This window comes from Olea europaea, chromosome 5 (genome assembly GCF_002742605.1).
Source record: "Olea europaea var. sylvestris chromosome 5, O_europaea_v1, whole genome shotgun sequence".
Taxonomy (NCBI): domain Eukaryota; kingdom Viridiplantae; phylum Streptophyta; class Magnoliopsida; order Lamiales; family Oleaceae; genus Olea; species Olea europaea.
The window spans coordinates 13797496-13813366 of record NC_036241.1 but is presented as its reverse complement, the minus strand read 5'-3'; the positions used below and the strand labels follow the sequence as shown (position 1 = coordinate 13813366).

Below are 15871 nucleotides of genomic sequence, written 5' to 3'. Positions count from 1 at the left end.
ATTTCCATCACATCTTGTATTTTCTCGAGCTCTTATCTTACTTCACTGATTTGTTCTGACACCTCCTCCTTCGACTTGTCATCTATTTCCTTTGAATTTAATAGTTGCATCCTCCGAGGTGTCTGCCAAGAATATGCTTTTTCAAACACTTCTTCCAAGTCTGATAGTTCCTTCCTCTGTTGAGTCCGCCACAAAGACTCTTCAATAACCACGATTCCTCTCTTGAGTCATTAATCCAATCATCTTCTCCCAAGTCATCAATCTAATCATCATCGCAATCCATTTGTTCAGGCAAGACCCCCACTAAAACTAATTCATCCTTTAAACTTGAATTAAATTTCTTTTCTTGAACCTGTTCAATTGTTGTTGTGGTTGCCTCAACATTCCATTCTTCTTCACTAGTATATTTATCTTCCTCGTTGGAGGTTGCTACATTACCTTCTGCTGACCCCTTTTTAAGCCAACGGTCTCTAGCATAATGAGCTTGTTTTCCACATACAAAACACGAGTCATTATTTTGTTGAAATCTCTTGGACGGCTGACCTCTTTTATTGCGACTTTGTTGGGCTCCCTTTGTCACAGAACTTTTTTCATGTTTATATTCTTTTTAATTTTTTATTATTTTATTGATGGGGTTGACCTCTTCTTTTATAATTATATAGTGCTTCTTCCTCTTCTTTCTTTATTGAAACCTCTAACATTTGTCTAATCAACGCTTTTTAGTCAGCTAGCAAATTCTCAAGATTGATCAATGAAGGTTGCTCTGGCCAACATTGTATTGCAGCAATAAAATTTCTAAATTGGGGTCTTAGACCATGTATGATTATTCTTCTCATTCTAGACTTTGAAATCTTACTCGACGCTAATTCTGAAATTTCATGACAAAGGGATTTAAATTTATTGAAATATTGACTTATCGTCAATTCACTTTGAGTAATTGAGAGAAGCTCATTCTCCAGAAGCTGCACCCTCAAATCATTTTTCTTCAAAAATAGTAAGGCCAAGGTGTCTCATGCTTCATTTGGTGTGTTCTTTTCCCTTATGTGTTCCAATAATTCTTCCTCTATCGTCGTCTTTATCACTAACAAAGCTTTATCCACTTTGATTCTCCACTTCTTCAGAGTTTCGGCTTTCTCAGGTGATGTCACGTGACTTCCGCCAACAACTACCCACAGGTATTGCCTTCGGAGATACAATTCCGTACAAGTTCACCATGTGGTGTATTTCTAATTGTTGACGCCAACCACTTGTAGGTCACTCATTGTGACTTGAATTACCTCCTCGTACTATATTGATATGTAATCATCGTCTAAAGCAGATGGCAAGGTTGAGATTTATATACCTGAAGAACGAGGTCAGATAATTGCTTTTCATGTAAAATTAACATGTTCTTGCTCTCAACTTTGAGACAATTTAAATAAGATTGAGAGAAGACTAATTTACATCCCCTGTTCATTTATTTTTCGTTAGTGGTTTGCAAAAAATTTGTGTACAATCAGCTGTCTATTCTACCGTGTCCATGTAATACCTGTTACTTGTATTTGTCAAGGTTGAGTACATAATTTTTTGTACTTTAGAGTGTCCACCCTTTTATATGGATGGACCCCACTCAAATATTTTATTTTAGCGGAGCCCCACCTCATGTGAGAGGGTCGACACCCTTAGGTACAAGAAATTATGTGCCATTAGCATGATTGATTTTTGAACTTTGCTATTTGTACATTAATATTGACACTTTAATTGACACTTACATTGTTGTCAAATGTCAATTGGATGAAAAAACTATTTAAAAATTAAACTGTCTAATGGGATAATGATACATGACTAAATGTAAACTAAATGGTACACCATAATGTACATATATCAAGGTTCATGATTTTATAATGCATAAAGTTGCTTATCAGTTATTACCTTCTTTATTTTAGTTCTCTTTATTTGCGGCTAAATTTTCCCGAACAGCCAACTTGAACCATCCATCCTCGTCAAAAATCAAGACTCTTCTGAAGCTGTTTGGAAATTTAAAAATAAAAAATAAAAATCCAGCCGTATTCTCAGTAAAATTTGGAAATGTTAACAACTTTGAACGGAAATGGCGAGAGAAATTTTTGATCTTATCTTGGAACACTCTTAATTATGAGTTTTAACCTTTTCACTGAAAAAAATTAAAGAGGAACATAGAATAAAACAATCAGACTCAAGTTAGTATGGTCTGATTGAGACCTCTGACTATTGACAATATTTTATAATTAATGTGATAAAATTATTCCTCATAATAAAAGCCGAAGATTTGCTGTATAGTTCACAAAACAAAATTTAATCTAGAGATCAACCTTTACAGCTGGTCACTTGAAAGGGTCGGGCAACAAGATTAGATATAGTGATGGTGGTTTGAAAGAAGAATCTGTGTGCACCATCCATGGAGTGGAATGACTAGATGTAGAGTCTTCCTTCCTTGCTTCTTACCCAATAACCTGGAAAAGTCCCCCTCCGCACCTTAGCAGCATGATGTAAAGAATTACTTCAGCCTTCAACTGATTTGCAAGATCTTCATCTTTGGTCGATCCTTCTATTTCCATCTTTCGAAGGTTGCCTTGCAGGGGTCAACTTCCTAAACGAGGCATGTAATATCAATACTGCAAAATATTCACGAACAGAAGAAATATCAGGCCAGTAACATTCAAAGCCAGTGAAATAATAAAGGTGCTAGAACAAAGAATGCCAAAAGAAGGTAATGAATGCAAAGTCACCTGCGTAACTTACACCAATAGCACATACGAGGGCCAACTGAACATTGAAAAAGAACAGAATAATTGCAGTTGCTGCGAGGATGAGGAGCCTTGATTAGCAGTCCATAGACAGGATAATACTATGTGCAAAATTTATGTGTTGATGTGAAGTTATATATAGCATAAAGCAAAGTTGCTGTTAAGGGTTTCTTCAATTAGCACGAGAGAATCAAAGATACAAAAGTGGAAATCAATTATCAAACAAATTCTCTTTGGAAGTGCAGGGCAGTCAATTCTTTTTACATTTTTCTGAAGACAAAACAGGGAATTGAAAATAAAATTCACCGAAATGTTGAAATTGACATCAAATTTGTAAAAACCCATGTGAAGCAGAAGATATTTCACCAATAAGAGCAACATGCTTAGGAAAACTAGATGAGTTTTAATTGGCAAAACAAGTTCACAGATATCAGTCATGATGACCAAAAAGGTCAATTTATAATAAAAATCTCAGTCATGCATGTACTCCTTTCCAACCTGTAGTGCAAAACTGAAGGAGCCTCAAATCCCATAAACTTCCCAAGTTGTCGAAAGCTTTTGGAATTACATCAAGTAATTGTCTGGGATATCTTAAAAAGTTGCTAAAAAGTTAAGTCAAAATCAACAATTAATTTTAACCACACATCACAACTTGATTCAAAATCTGCTAAAATTTCTATCAAAAGCCACAACCATTGCATTTAATCCCTGTAACTTTCCTGATACATGGTAGGCAAACAAATTTCCACTTCACATACGATACCAAAAGCTTCACACAGTTTTGAGTGTATTGCTGGCATTAACCTACTCAACCCTCCATCAAATGAGTTACAACTGTTCAGTACAAAATTCAATTCCAAGGAAGAGATTTTCAATATCCAGCTCCCAATTATAACATTGGGAGTGAAGATGCAAGTTATTTGTGGCGAATCACTGTTATTACACTCAATAATCTGGCAGAGCATTATATTGAGTATCCTTTAAAACCATTAACCGGTCACATCCCAATTCAGCGCCGCCTTCGAACTATGCCCTGTAGGCGGGCAGATATGTAATCATGTGTGTTTCACCCTTAAGCCTGAAGATAGGAGGTGTAATAATTCTATGATAGAGATATATAATCCCATATTTTGGGGAACATGTACCAATCAATCATTTTTCACTTGTATCATATCATATAAGTGTTCGAATTCGGGTAATATGGACATTATACGTGGAATCTGGAAACAAGCTTTTGTGTCATTTTATAACTCAATGGTCAACTTACATATCCCAGATTCATGCAGAAACTTGTAATATCCATATGTGGTCCAATCTTCTCAAGCACAGATGATATTTGTATACTTCACACTTGACAATTTGATATATAAACCAAAGAATAGAAATGAGCTCCGGATAAGTTTTTAATTGCACAACTAACCAACGACACTATAAACTCCCCCACCCAAAATAAAAATAAAAAAAATGAAAAATGAAGAAGAAGAAGAGGAACCGATGGTAGTTCAATAATCAGATTTTGATCTATAAAAGAGTAATCTGCTCTCTAGCAAGGCTACCTGATAAAACCACCACCACTCTACCCCTCCTCATCCCTTAAAAAAAGGGAAAAGAGGGAGAAGAAAAACAGGTGGTAGTTCAATATGATTGAACAGTAAGAGTGGCCATTTTTCTAGCAGAGAAAATTCCAGCATATTTTTTTCTTTGTTCTGAGGAGCAGTTTCTTGCTCGAGTAAAATGAAAGTCAAATTTGCATTTAAATGAAGAAACTTAAGTTCGGCAACAGAAGTTCAATGATGTGTATTTTATATTTATATTCATATAAAGACTATAAAATTGTCAATGATGTACCATCCTTCACTAAAATAAACCTAATTTATGTTGCTAAAAGAAGAGTTATACTAGATGTCTTCAGTAACAAGTTATATATCATTTTTTCCTGAATGAATGTACATAAAAACTAAAGATATGCTAAAAATCAATAAATTTGCAGCTTGCTGATATTATTTATCAGTACATGGTCCTCAGTAGTACTAAAGTCGTAGTCTGAATAGACTCTGCTATTCATGTATGCATACAACTTTAGTGTAAAACTGGCAACAATGGAACATCAAAGCTCTAGCCATTGTCCCAAAGGGAATACTTTGAAAATTAGGTTATTAAGTACAATTTTAAGTTCATTCACCTTCGTCCCAAAGACCTAAAGACTAAATGGTTTAACCATGCATCCATCCCAGAAGCCAGAACAACAATATACAAGAAACTTAGTTAACTTACACCCAACAGAACGCAAATTTTATTCATTGTGTCCAAGAACAGATTTCAAACACCTCCATTTTACTTCCATCCAAAAAATGCAGCAAACAAGAAAACAGCATACTCAATTCAAAGAAATATAAACTCAACTCACCACATTGGGCAATGTGAAGCAAGGTCTGTCTGAGAGAAGGGTGCTTATATAATTCCCACCGATCAGCACAAAACTTAAATACATCCCAGAGTGATAAACATGATATCAACCCAACGAGAGCTAGCGGCAATTGATACCTACCAGATTTAAATGGCAACTATAACATGATTAAAAATAAATAAATAAGAAAGATCCACAAGACACTTAAAAAGACATGTGAACTTTATATTTTCTCATATTACTAGTGAATTTTATTATTCAACCTTAATATACCATTAACCTTTACTTATCAACAATTAATTAATAACAAGAAAATTACAAATAATTCTGAGAACGTTCATATTCTTCGTAGTGAACCTTTTAACCATAAATCTTCATGCAAAATTAATTGACTAAAAATCAGTAAAAATTAAATCTTTGCCAAAAAAAAAAGAAGCAAAACAATAAAAATTGCCAGCTTTAAAATCAATACCATTGTCAAAATACACGTAATGATAGAGAGTGGGAAGATAAATGCATATTTTAGCTCAAGAACAAAGAAAGAGCAAAGTAACAATTTCATCACCCAAATTTCAAAGTTCAGCTCAAAACCGCAAAACAATCATAAATCAGTAAAACATTCCCCCCTACAAATACCCACACAATCACACATACAGAGAGAGAGAGAGAGAGAGAGAGAGAGAGAGTAGATACAGAGAGCAAGCGAAGAAGACGACGAAGAGCAAGGCGTAATTGCGAGCAAACCGTTTGACATTCTCATGGACACGGAGGCGAGCCTGGGAAGGAGACGAAGGGAAAGAGTAAGAATCAGAGGAGCCGAAGAACGCGAGGGTCCAAGAAGGCGTGTCACCGGAGAAATCCTCTGCGACGAGCTTGGAGAAGGGGTTGAAAGTGATGAGCGAGAGAAGGGTACAAATACGGGAGAAGAGTGATACGAAGAAGCCGCTACATATAATGGAAGTGGGGGTGGAGTCGGCGGAGGAATTACGGAGCTCGATAGTACAGTCGGCGGCAGAGAGGCGGTGGAGGTCGGAGGTGCGCTGGTCGAGGATTTCGAGGTAGCCGGAGTCTCGGAGCCAGGACTCGAAGGCCTGTTCAGGTACGCTTAGGGCTAACGGGTTCGCCTTGAATACCATGTCCTTCTTGAATCCCTCGATTCGGAATTTGCTGGAAAACGGAATTTTTAAAAGGTAAAAGGCTTCTTTTATTCCAAATAAAAACTATTAAAAAAATTAAAGGAATGAATTAGAATTAAATTATGGCAATAAAACAAATGCAAATACTCGAGAACTCAAAAATCCATATGCTCAGATCGCAATGACGCTCAATCACTTGCTGACATATCAAGACGAACACGCAAAATGCAGAAATAACAATAGTCTCACTCTTACCTGAATGCACTGAAAATTTACACAATAAATCATTCGACAATCTACAAGTTAAGAGTACTATTGAATATAATTTAGATTCCTTTCTGTTGTATAGCTGCTGACATGGCAGATTTTGTTAGCATTTTATTCTTTCTGTTTCCCCTGTAGCTTTAATTTTGTTAGTTAGTTAGAGCTACATCCTATATATACACCTGTAAAGATTGATCAGTTTAAGAGAGAAAATTTACCATCACGTATTCTCTTGCTTCAGCAATTCTGGTTTTCAGATTTTGTTATGGCATCAGAGCATATCTAGCTCTCTCTTCCAATCATGGCTACCAATCATCAAGCCGCCTCGGAGATTCACGCAGGTTCTGCAATTCCGGGAGATGTTCAACATCCCATCTCCAGCTCAGAGAATCCTGCTGGTGGTCCTGCCATTCATGGGCAGATGAATTTCCGAGTCGTTGATGATCCTAACAGCCCATACTATTTCCACTATGGCGAGAACACCGGTGCCCAACTCATCTCTGTCGTCCTCTCTGATGAAAACTACTCCACCTGGAGTAGAGCAGTAACTATGGCCTTAAGTGTCAAAAATAAAGAAGGTTTCATTGATGGCTCAATCTCTAAGCCAGATCCCAGTGATCCATTATATGTCCCATGGAGAAGGTGTAATCACATGGTGTCTGCATGGATAATCAACTCAATCCCCAAGGAACTCTATCCCAGTGTCATGCATAAAGATTCAGCACGAGACATCTGGCTTGAACTGTATGATAGATACAATCAAAGCAATGGCCCTCGCATTTACCAGCTGCAGAAATTGATTTCTTCAATTTCACAGAACAATGGATCCCTTGGCTCCTACTTCAACAGATTGAAGGGACTCTGGGAAGAATTGGCTCATTACAGACCACAACACCATAATCCCCATCACTCTGATGATCAGGTGATGCAATTTCTGATGGGATTAGACGATTCCTACACTGCTGTTAGAAGCCAAATCCTTCTCATGGACCCAATTCCCTCTCTGAGTCGTGTCTTTGCTCTAGTTTCTCAAGAAGAAAAGCAAAGGCAGGTGACATCTCTACACCAAAAGGTGGAGTCTGCTGCTTTTGCTAGCCACTGTTTTGGTAATCAGCAACATCTCATTAAAAACACAAGTAGCAGCAATTCTGGACAAAGGAAGGACAGGCCTATCTGTAGTTACTGTGGCCTCACTGGTCAAAAAAGGGATAAGTGCTACAAACTCAATGGATATCCTCCAGGACATCGTCTAGCTAAGAGGTTACCTGAAAATGCATCAGCTCACCAAGTTGTTGCATCAAACAGTTCTGAAACTCTAAGCAGCCTCAGCAACATTAATATCACTCCAGATCAATGTCAACAGATCATCTCAATGCTGAGGCCTCAACTTGAAGCTTTCATGCCTTCACCTGTCACCACTACCACCACTCCATTTACCACTAGTTCTGTAAACCATGTTGGGGACCTGCAAGTTACATCAACTCAATCTCCAACAATGCCTTCAGCATCATCCTTCTCAGGTAGTAGCCTAGCATGTTCTGCTTACACATACACCAAGAGCACTTGGATAATCGATACTGGTGCGACAGACCACATTGTTTGTTCTGTCCAACAACTTACCACCATCACAGCTACCATTAATGGAAATGTCAAGTTGCCTAATGGTCATGTTGTAGCGGTTACACATATAGGGACAGTTCAGCTTTCAAGTGACCTTACTTTGACAAATGTTCTCTGTGTTCCATGTTTTACTTTTAATCTCATATCTGCCAGTAAGTTGGTCTCAGTTCACCATTGTTGTTTGATCTTCATATTTGCTTATTGTTTTATTCAGGACATTTTATCTTGGAAGACGATTGGGATAGGGAAAATTGATGGTGGCCTCTACCACTTACAGCTTCAACCATCTCAACAACAACATCACACTTTACTGTCCAATACATCTGAACCTACTGCCAATACTGCTTACAGTCATTCCTTTGACCTTTGGCATAGTAGATTAGGTCATGTTCCTAGCTCTAGAATCTCTATTATCAACAAAACTGTACCAGAAGTACTTAGTGAATCGAACTTTCGTTGTACTGTCTGCCCACTTGCTAAACAGCATGTATTATCTTTTCCTATTAGCACACATGTATCCAGCAGTATCTTTGAACTAATTCATGTTGACATATGGGGACCTTTTCACTATCCTTCTATTGATGGTTCCAAGTACTTTGTTACTATTGTAGATGATTATAGTAGGACTACATGGACATTCCTCATTAACAACAAATCTCAAACCAGGAACATCATCGCATCCTTCTATAATCTGATCCTCACACAATTCAACACCAAAATAAGAAAGATTAGATCAGATAATGGACCAGAATTCCATATGGCAGACTTTTACCAATCCAAAGGCATCATTCACCAACTCAGTTGTGTTGAAACCCCACAGCAAAATGGGGTGGTTGAACGAAAACACCAACATCTTCTTAATGTAGCCAGATCTTTGATGTTTCAAGCCAATCTTCCAAACCAGTTTTGGGGTGACTCCATTCTCACAGCCACATACCTTATAAACAGAATTCCTTCATCCAAACTCTCTGAAAAGACACCTTATGAGCTTCTCCTGAACACAAAACCATCATATTCACACTTAAGAGTGTTTGGATGCTTATGCTATGCATCTACGCTTAGAAGAAACAGGTCAAAATTTGACCCTAGAGCTGATGCATGTGTCTTTCTTGGCTACCCCAATGGAATGAAAGGTTATAAACTCTTCAACCTAACCACTCAAAAATACATCATCTCAAGAAATGTGGTCTTTCATGAATCTGTCTTTCCTTTTCAAGGCATACCATCTCAAATTACCACCACCAAAATTCACTCGCCTCTCTTTCTAGATAACAACACTTCATCTCATTATTCTCCAGCACCTGCAAGATCAGACTCTTCCCCTTCTCCAGCTCTCACTTTAAATTCTTCACCTGCACACTCACCGACATTATCTCAAATGTTTTCTACATTACCATCACATTCCACTTCTCTTCATCACTCCACCAACCTGCCTCCACTTCAAGTTAGAAGATCAACAAGGGTTCATAGACCACCTTCATACCTTGAACAATATCACTGCAATTTGGCCAAATGCAATGATTCCCAAATCCAATCTGATTCCAAGATGATTGTCACACCTGAAACAGGTAAGCAATATGACATTTCAGCATATGTTGGTTATGACCATTTGTCATCTGCTCACAAGGCTTATGTATTGTCCATATCATCATCTTATGAGCCTACATCCTATCATCAAGCCTCCAAGTGTCCAGATTGGTGTACAGCAATGGATGTCGAGCTCCAAGCTTTGGTTGCTAACAATACTTGGACTCTAACAACTTTGCCTCCACACAAGACCCTTGTTGATTGTAAATGGGTCTATAAAATTAAATACAAGGCAGATGGTAGTGAAGAAAGAAAGAAAGCACGACTTGTTGCCAAAGGCTTTACACAACAAGCCGGGTTGGACTATCAAGATACTTTCTCTCCCGTGGCTAAGTTGGTCATAGTCAAAGCAGTAGCTTCAACACAGTAATGGTATCTGTTCCAACTTGATGTGAATAATGCTTTTCTTCATGACTTGTCTATGTTGATGACATCATCATTGCTGGAAATGATTTGATGTACATTGATCAGTTTAAGAAGGTTTTGGATCAACAATTTAAGCTAAAGGACCTTGGAACTTTGAAGTATTTCCTAGGTCTTGAAGTGGCTAGAAATAACACTTGGATCTCCATTTGCCAAAGGAAATATGCTTTGGAAGTCTTGGAAGATGCGGGATATTTGGGTGCTAAACCCGCCAAAACACCTTTACAGCAAAATTTGAAACTTTCCAAATCAGATGGTGACCTGATCACTGATCCCAGCACCTACAGAAGACTTGTAGGCAGATTACTCTACCTTACCATCACCAGACCAGATCTCACTTATCCGGTTCAGATCCTCAGTCAGTTTGTTGACTCACCTAGACAACCACATCTTAATGCAGCCTTGCATGTACTAAGATATCTTAAGGGGACTGCAGGACAAGGTTTGGTCTTTGAAAAGGATTCAGAGGTGCAACTTAAAGGGTTCTGTGATGCAGACTGGGCTGCATGCTCAGATACCCGAAGATCCATCACGGGGTATTGTATATTTTTGGGAAATTCATTAATTTCATGGCGATCAAAGAAGCAAAGCACTGTGTCCAGGTCCTCTGCAGAAGCTGAATACAGAGCTATGGCTTCAGTAGTATGTGAATTAACATGGTTGCAATACATACTTGCTGATTTGGGAATTAAACATAAGGATCCAGCATTATTATTTTGTGATAATCAAGCAGCCATACATATTGCAGCAAATCAAGTTTATCATGAAAGAACAAAACATATCGAACTGGATTGTCACGTGGTCAGAGAGAAAATACAAGAGGGTAAGATCAGAACTATGCATCTAAGTACTAAGGATCAACTTGCAGATATGTTAACTAAATCTATTGGAGGAATGAGGTTCAGAGCACTGTTAAGCAAGATGGGAGTTCATAATCTTCACCTTCCATCTTGAGGAGGCGTATTGAATATAATTTAGATTCCTTTCTGTTGTATAGCTGCTGACATGGCAGATTTTGTTAGCATTTTATTCTTTCTGTTTCCCCTGTAGCTTTAATTTTGTTAGTTAGTTAGAGCTACATCCTATATATACACCTGTAAAGATTGATCAGTTTAAGAGAGAAAATTTACCATCACGTATTCTCTTGCTTCAGCAATTCTGGTTTTCAGATTTTGTTAAGTACAAATTACGTTATTGTTGAGAATAAGCCACACTTCAACTATTAGACAGTAGACAAGTTCATCGAGGAAGGATGATGTCAAACCATGAGGTTGATTTTTATATAAAAAATTCAGTCTGAACATGAAAGATAAGACTTTTCAACTCCAAATTAATAATATTTTTTACTCAAAAACTTGTGTAGAAACTCGACCTAAGCGAGATTGGCCATCCGATGGTCAAACTCCTGACATTTTTTTATTTTTTTTATTTTTATTTTTTGTTGAGAAGAGACATTTATTTCTTTAGATCTTTTTTCTTTATTTTATGTTGTTTACTATATTCTTTTATGTTTATTTATTTAAAAGAATGACAAATTTATTATTTAATGGCCAAAATGAAGAGAGAAGGCGTAATTGAAAGGTTGGGGATGAATTATTAAGAATAAATTTGTGATAATTTACAAAAATTGGGGACTAAGTGCATGTTTGGTATTATTTTTCTCGAGATAATATAATGAATGGTCACTAAACTTTATTATAGGTTACTATTTACTTACCGATCTTTAAAAAGTTATATGTTGCTCATTCCACTTTTTTATAGGTTACTATTTACTCATTGAAATTTAAAAGATTACTCATTGCTCATCTAAATTTGAATAAAGTTAATCACTAAATTTTGCAATAAGTAACACTCATAAAAATGATATGGATGATTGATGGGTAACTTTGTACAAATTTGGGTGAGTAATAAGTAACATTTTAAATTTCGATGAGGAAGTGGTTACCTATAGTAAAATTCAATGAGCAAAGAGTAAGCTTTTATAATTGGGTGAGCAAATAGTAATTTATAATGAAGTTCATTGACCATTGATTATATTAACTCGATTTTTCTCTTCAATTTTTTGGTCATTATTTAACTATTTCAACCGTTATTTTTACTTCTTATCTCACAGGTCAATCCATTTTTTTCTCTAACGATCAAAAAATTAATTCTCAAAATCACTGCTCAACGAGCTCAAAACGTACCAAGTTTCCATGGAAAGCTAAATTTTTTTTTATTCTCTCAGTTCATTTATACCGCTTATTTTGCCGCGTTTTCTTTTGCTTACATTTTTCATTTCTCCATGAAAACTGATCCTTTCCAAATGTTATAAAAGACAACGTCGAACATCACAAGGACGTGCCATTATTGCCCGGTTATGCCGCGTGGCCGGGAATTACTCTTCACCACACGCACACACTAGTCCCATTCTCAACACATAAAATACACACACACACAATTTCAAGAAGATCTGTTGAATCTTTACAGGAATAGCCACCCAAAAAATGGATGATCTGAAGAAGCAGAATAGGGAAATTGAAACTCCGAATAATATTACAATTAAAGGGATTATTGGGTTATTCCGTTATTGATGGGAAATACTGATTGTAATGACAATCGAGAAGTGATTTCTTTGGGAATTGGGGACCCAACTGCTCATTCGTGCTTCCATACAACTGTTTTTGCTCAAGAAGCAGTTGTGGATGCTCTTCTTTCTGCTAAGTTTAATGGTTACTCTCCTACTGCTGGACTCCCTCAAGCCAGAAAGTGAGAATTTTTTTTTCTTTTATTTTTTTGTATAATCTATTTCATGCATGCAAGAATTTAACTATTTATGGTTAAAATTGACATGGGTTTGGATTGATCCACATATTCTGTTAATTTCAGTAATAATTATCAAGCTTTGTTTATAAATCACTTTTGATGTATGATTTGTAGATTAATTTTCTTGATAAAGGGACTCTTGCATGTGTTTTGAAATTTATTTTGTGGCTTTTTTCTTGGTTTTTCGTTTGAAAAGCAAGAAATTAACTTACTGGGGAAGGTAGTTTTGTGCTGAATTGCTTTTATCTCCAGATTGAGCACAATTTCAAGTTACTTTCTAAATTTACTGTAATTGGTTTTAAATAATCTTTCAATCGCAACCAATTTGTGCATCCACCATCTTACTGTTGCTTTTACCAAACAGGGCAATTGCTGAGTATTTGTCCTGTGATCTTCCTTACTAGTTATCTTCGGAGGATGTTTATCTTACAGCTGGTTGTACACAGGCTACTGAATTAACACTGTCAATTTTGGCTCGGTCAGGATCGAATAGCTTGCTTCCAAGACCGGGTTTTTCAATTTATGGACTTTGTGCCGCATTTAGACATCTTGAGATTCGGTATTTTGATCTTGTCCCTGAAAAGGGATGGGGGTTGATCTTGAAGCTGTTGAAGCTCTGGTGGATCATAAAACTGTTGCAATGGTAATTATAAATCCAGGGAATCCACATGGAAATGTCTACAAATATCAACATTTAAAGAAGCTTGTTGTGGATCTTGAGCTCCCTTTCTCGTGTACAAATGCTTATTAATATTATGCTCTACTAAAAGCCTTTGTACACCAAAATCAGATTGCTGAAACTGCAAAGACACTTGGTGTTGTCGTAATTGCTGATGAAGTTTATGGCCACCTTGCTTTTGGGGATATTTCTTTCGTTCCCATGGGGGTTTTTGGATCCGTTGCGCCCGTGATTACTTTTGGGTCTTTGTCAAAGAGATGGTTAGTGCCAGGTTGGCGCCTTGGCTGGTTGGTTGTGAATGATCCAGATGGAAGCTTGAAATCCCCAAAGGTTTGTTATAATGGACAACATTTTTTTCTGCCTGACCAAATAGACCATAAATGTTCTCAGCTTTGAATTCAATATAAATATGGATAAATGGACACTGATCATCACTTTTTGGTCCCCTTTTTTTAACCCTCTTTCAGTTTATTGGGCGTCTTAATAAGTACTGCGACATTTGTGGAGGTCCTGCAACCTTTATACAGGTTTGCACTTTGGCTTTCCTATGCTCACTCTTTTTATAGATTACAAACTAAACGATGCGATTAATTGATGCTCATGAGTGTTTTAATTTCTATTCATGTGTCAGGCAGCAGTTCCAACAATTATTGAGCAAACGCATGATGTGTTCTTCAGAAAAACCATCAACATGCTTAAGCAGACTTCAGATAAATGTTTCGAAAAGATTTAAGGAGATCCATTGCTTAAGTTTCCCTTATAAACCAGAAGGGTCAATGGCTGCCATGGTAAGTAATACATGCAATCTGTAGATTTTCATAACTGAAATCGAGACTTGACCTATAGAGAATCAATGTCTCCTATAGTAAAATGCTTTCTTTCGAAAATTTAGGTGATGTTGAATCTATCCCTGCTGAAAGATATTAGCGATGACATTGACTTCTGTTTCAAGCTGGCCAAAGAGGACACTGTCATAATTCTTCCGGGTAATAGAAAACTGAAGCTTGATATCTTCACTAACGAAATTTTTCTAGATATGTTTGGTGCACAGTATTCGACACAACTAGACCGTAAAATATACAAAATTTTAGCATATTTTCTTCATACTGTCCAATATTGTTGAATCCACTCTATTCGACATGTCATCAATGTATTACACTCTTGGGGAATAGGCGATCTAAATTAAGAATTGGGTGCACCAGGCATTTCAATGATAACAATCATATATGTTCTCAATATTTGTAATAAAAACAAATTAAAATGCATGCTTGAAAGCACCGGAAAAGCATAATCTTGGTGAAATGTTCAACTATTACTGTCAACATTAAGTGAACATGATTCTGTGGTATTACGGGTGGACATCAATTGAATAAAAACTCATGCACATACATGATTTCTATTCTCGCATAAACTAGAATAACATTTTGCAGGACTTGCTGTCGGCCTCAAAAATTGGCTCTGAATCACTTTTGCTATTGAGCCATCATCACTTTAAGAAAGGCTGGAACGAGTGAAGTCCTTTTGTCAACGGCACTCAAACCTACAAAGCAGATGTTGATGATTCAAGTCAATCATTTACTAGGGTTCGGGTGGAGATAGCTGGTTCCCATTTTATGGATTAAGCATCTATTTGGCCCATTTTGGAGGAAAAATGCATTTTGAAATGGTGTTTTGGTTGGAGGATGTGTAGTTAGAAAAAAGGGAAAAATTTTGCGTTTCCATGTAAAATTATTTTATGGTAAAGTATATGGCTGAAAATGAGTTTTTGAAAAAAAAAAAATGAGGGCAAAAAATAGGCTAAATTATACTGATACATATGAAAGTCAAAAGATTATGTACAGATATCAAGCCAATTTTCCAAAAATTTTCTACTAATGTGTTTATAACATCTCAAAGCATGCATTCAAATATTGGCCCTTCAGATGTCATTTTTCAAGCTAGGTGGCTCACTAAACAAGCATCTATCTTATAGAGTCCTCTGGTCACCTCATTTGCGTGAAAGGGACTCATCCCTATGTCGTTTTCTTCACAACGAAGGTACTAGAATTTTGTTAATTGTTTTCAAAATCTTGTGGATGGGTGAATGAAATTGGAGAAGAAATGAAAAAGAAAAAAAAAATTGAAGTGCCATAAAAATGGCCTATGCGACTGCATAGGTCTTTTGGGCATGTGGTCGCATGAGGCT

At 36.8% G+C, this 15871-nt stretch overlaps 2 protein-coding genes and 1 pseudogene across 6 annotated transcripts; 2 read left to right on the top strand and 1 right to left on the bottom strand.

Annotated features, from left to right (window-relative positions):
• Positions 1-2191: 2191 nt before the first annotated feature.
• LOC111394730 (PRA1 family protein H-like) lies at positions 2192-6621 on the bottom strand. 5 transcript variants are annotated; one of them, XM_023020685.1, is made up of 5 exons: positions 6564-6621; positions 5866-6339; positions 5173-5309; positions 2748-2819; positions 2192-2633 (listed from the first exon to the last, which is right to left on the bottom strand). In XM_023020685.1, the coding sequence occupies exons 2-5, from the start codon at positions 6306-6308 to the stop codon at positions 2548-2550; spliced, it is 738 nt and encodes a 245-aa protein (XP_022876453.1). In that variant the 5' UTR covers positions 6309-6339; positions 6564-6621; the 3' UTR covers positions 2192-2547. The 5 variants fall into 5 exon arrangements, 4 of the variants coding, with proteins under 4 accessions (XP_022876453.1, XP_022876454.1, XP_022876456.1 ...); XM_023020686.1 differs by lacking the exon at positions 6564-6621 and adding an exon at positions 6456-6557; XM_023020688.1 differs by lacking the exon at positions 6564-6621 and having other exon boundaries at positions 2761-2819; positions 5866-6557.
• A 3599-nt stretch (positions 6622-10220) lies between these two features.
• LOC111394268 (uncharacterized mitochondrial protein AtMg00810-like) lies at positions 10221-11156 on the top strand. Its single transcript, XM_023020025.1, has one exon. It carries the CDS (start codon positions 10236-10238, stop codon positions 11154-11156), a length of 921 nt encoding a protein of 306 aa, XP_022875793.1. The 5' UTR covers positions 10221-10235.
• A 1338-nt stretch (positions 11157-12494) lies between these two features.
• On the top strand, positions 12495-15557 carry LOC111394729 (annotated as a pseudogene).
• The last annotated feature ends 314 nt before the right edge of the window (positions 15558-15871 follow it).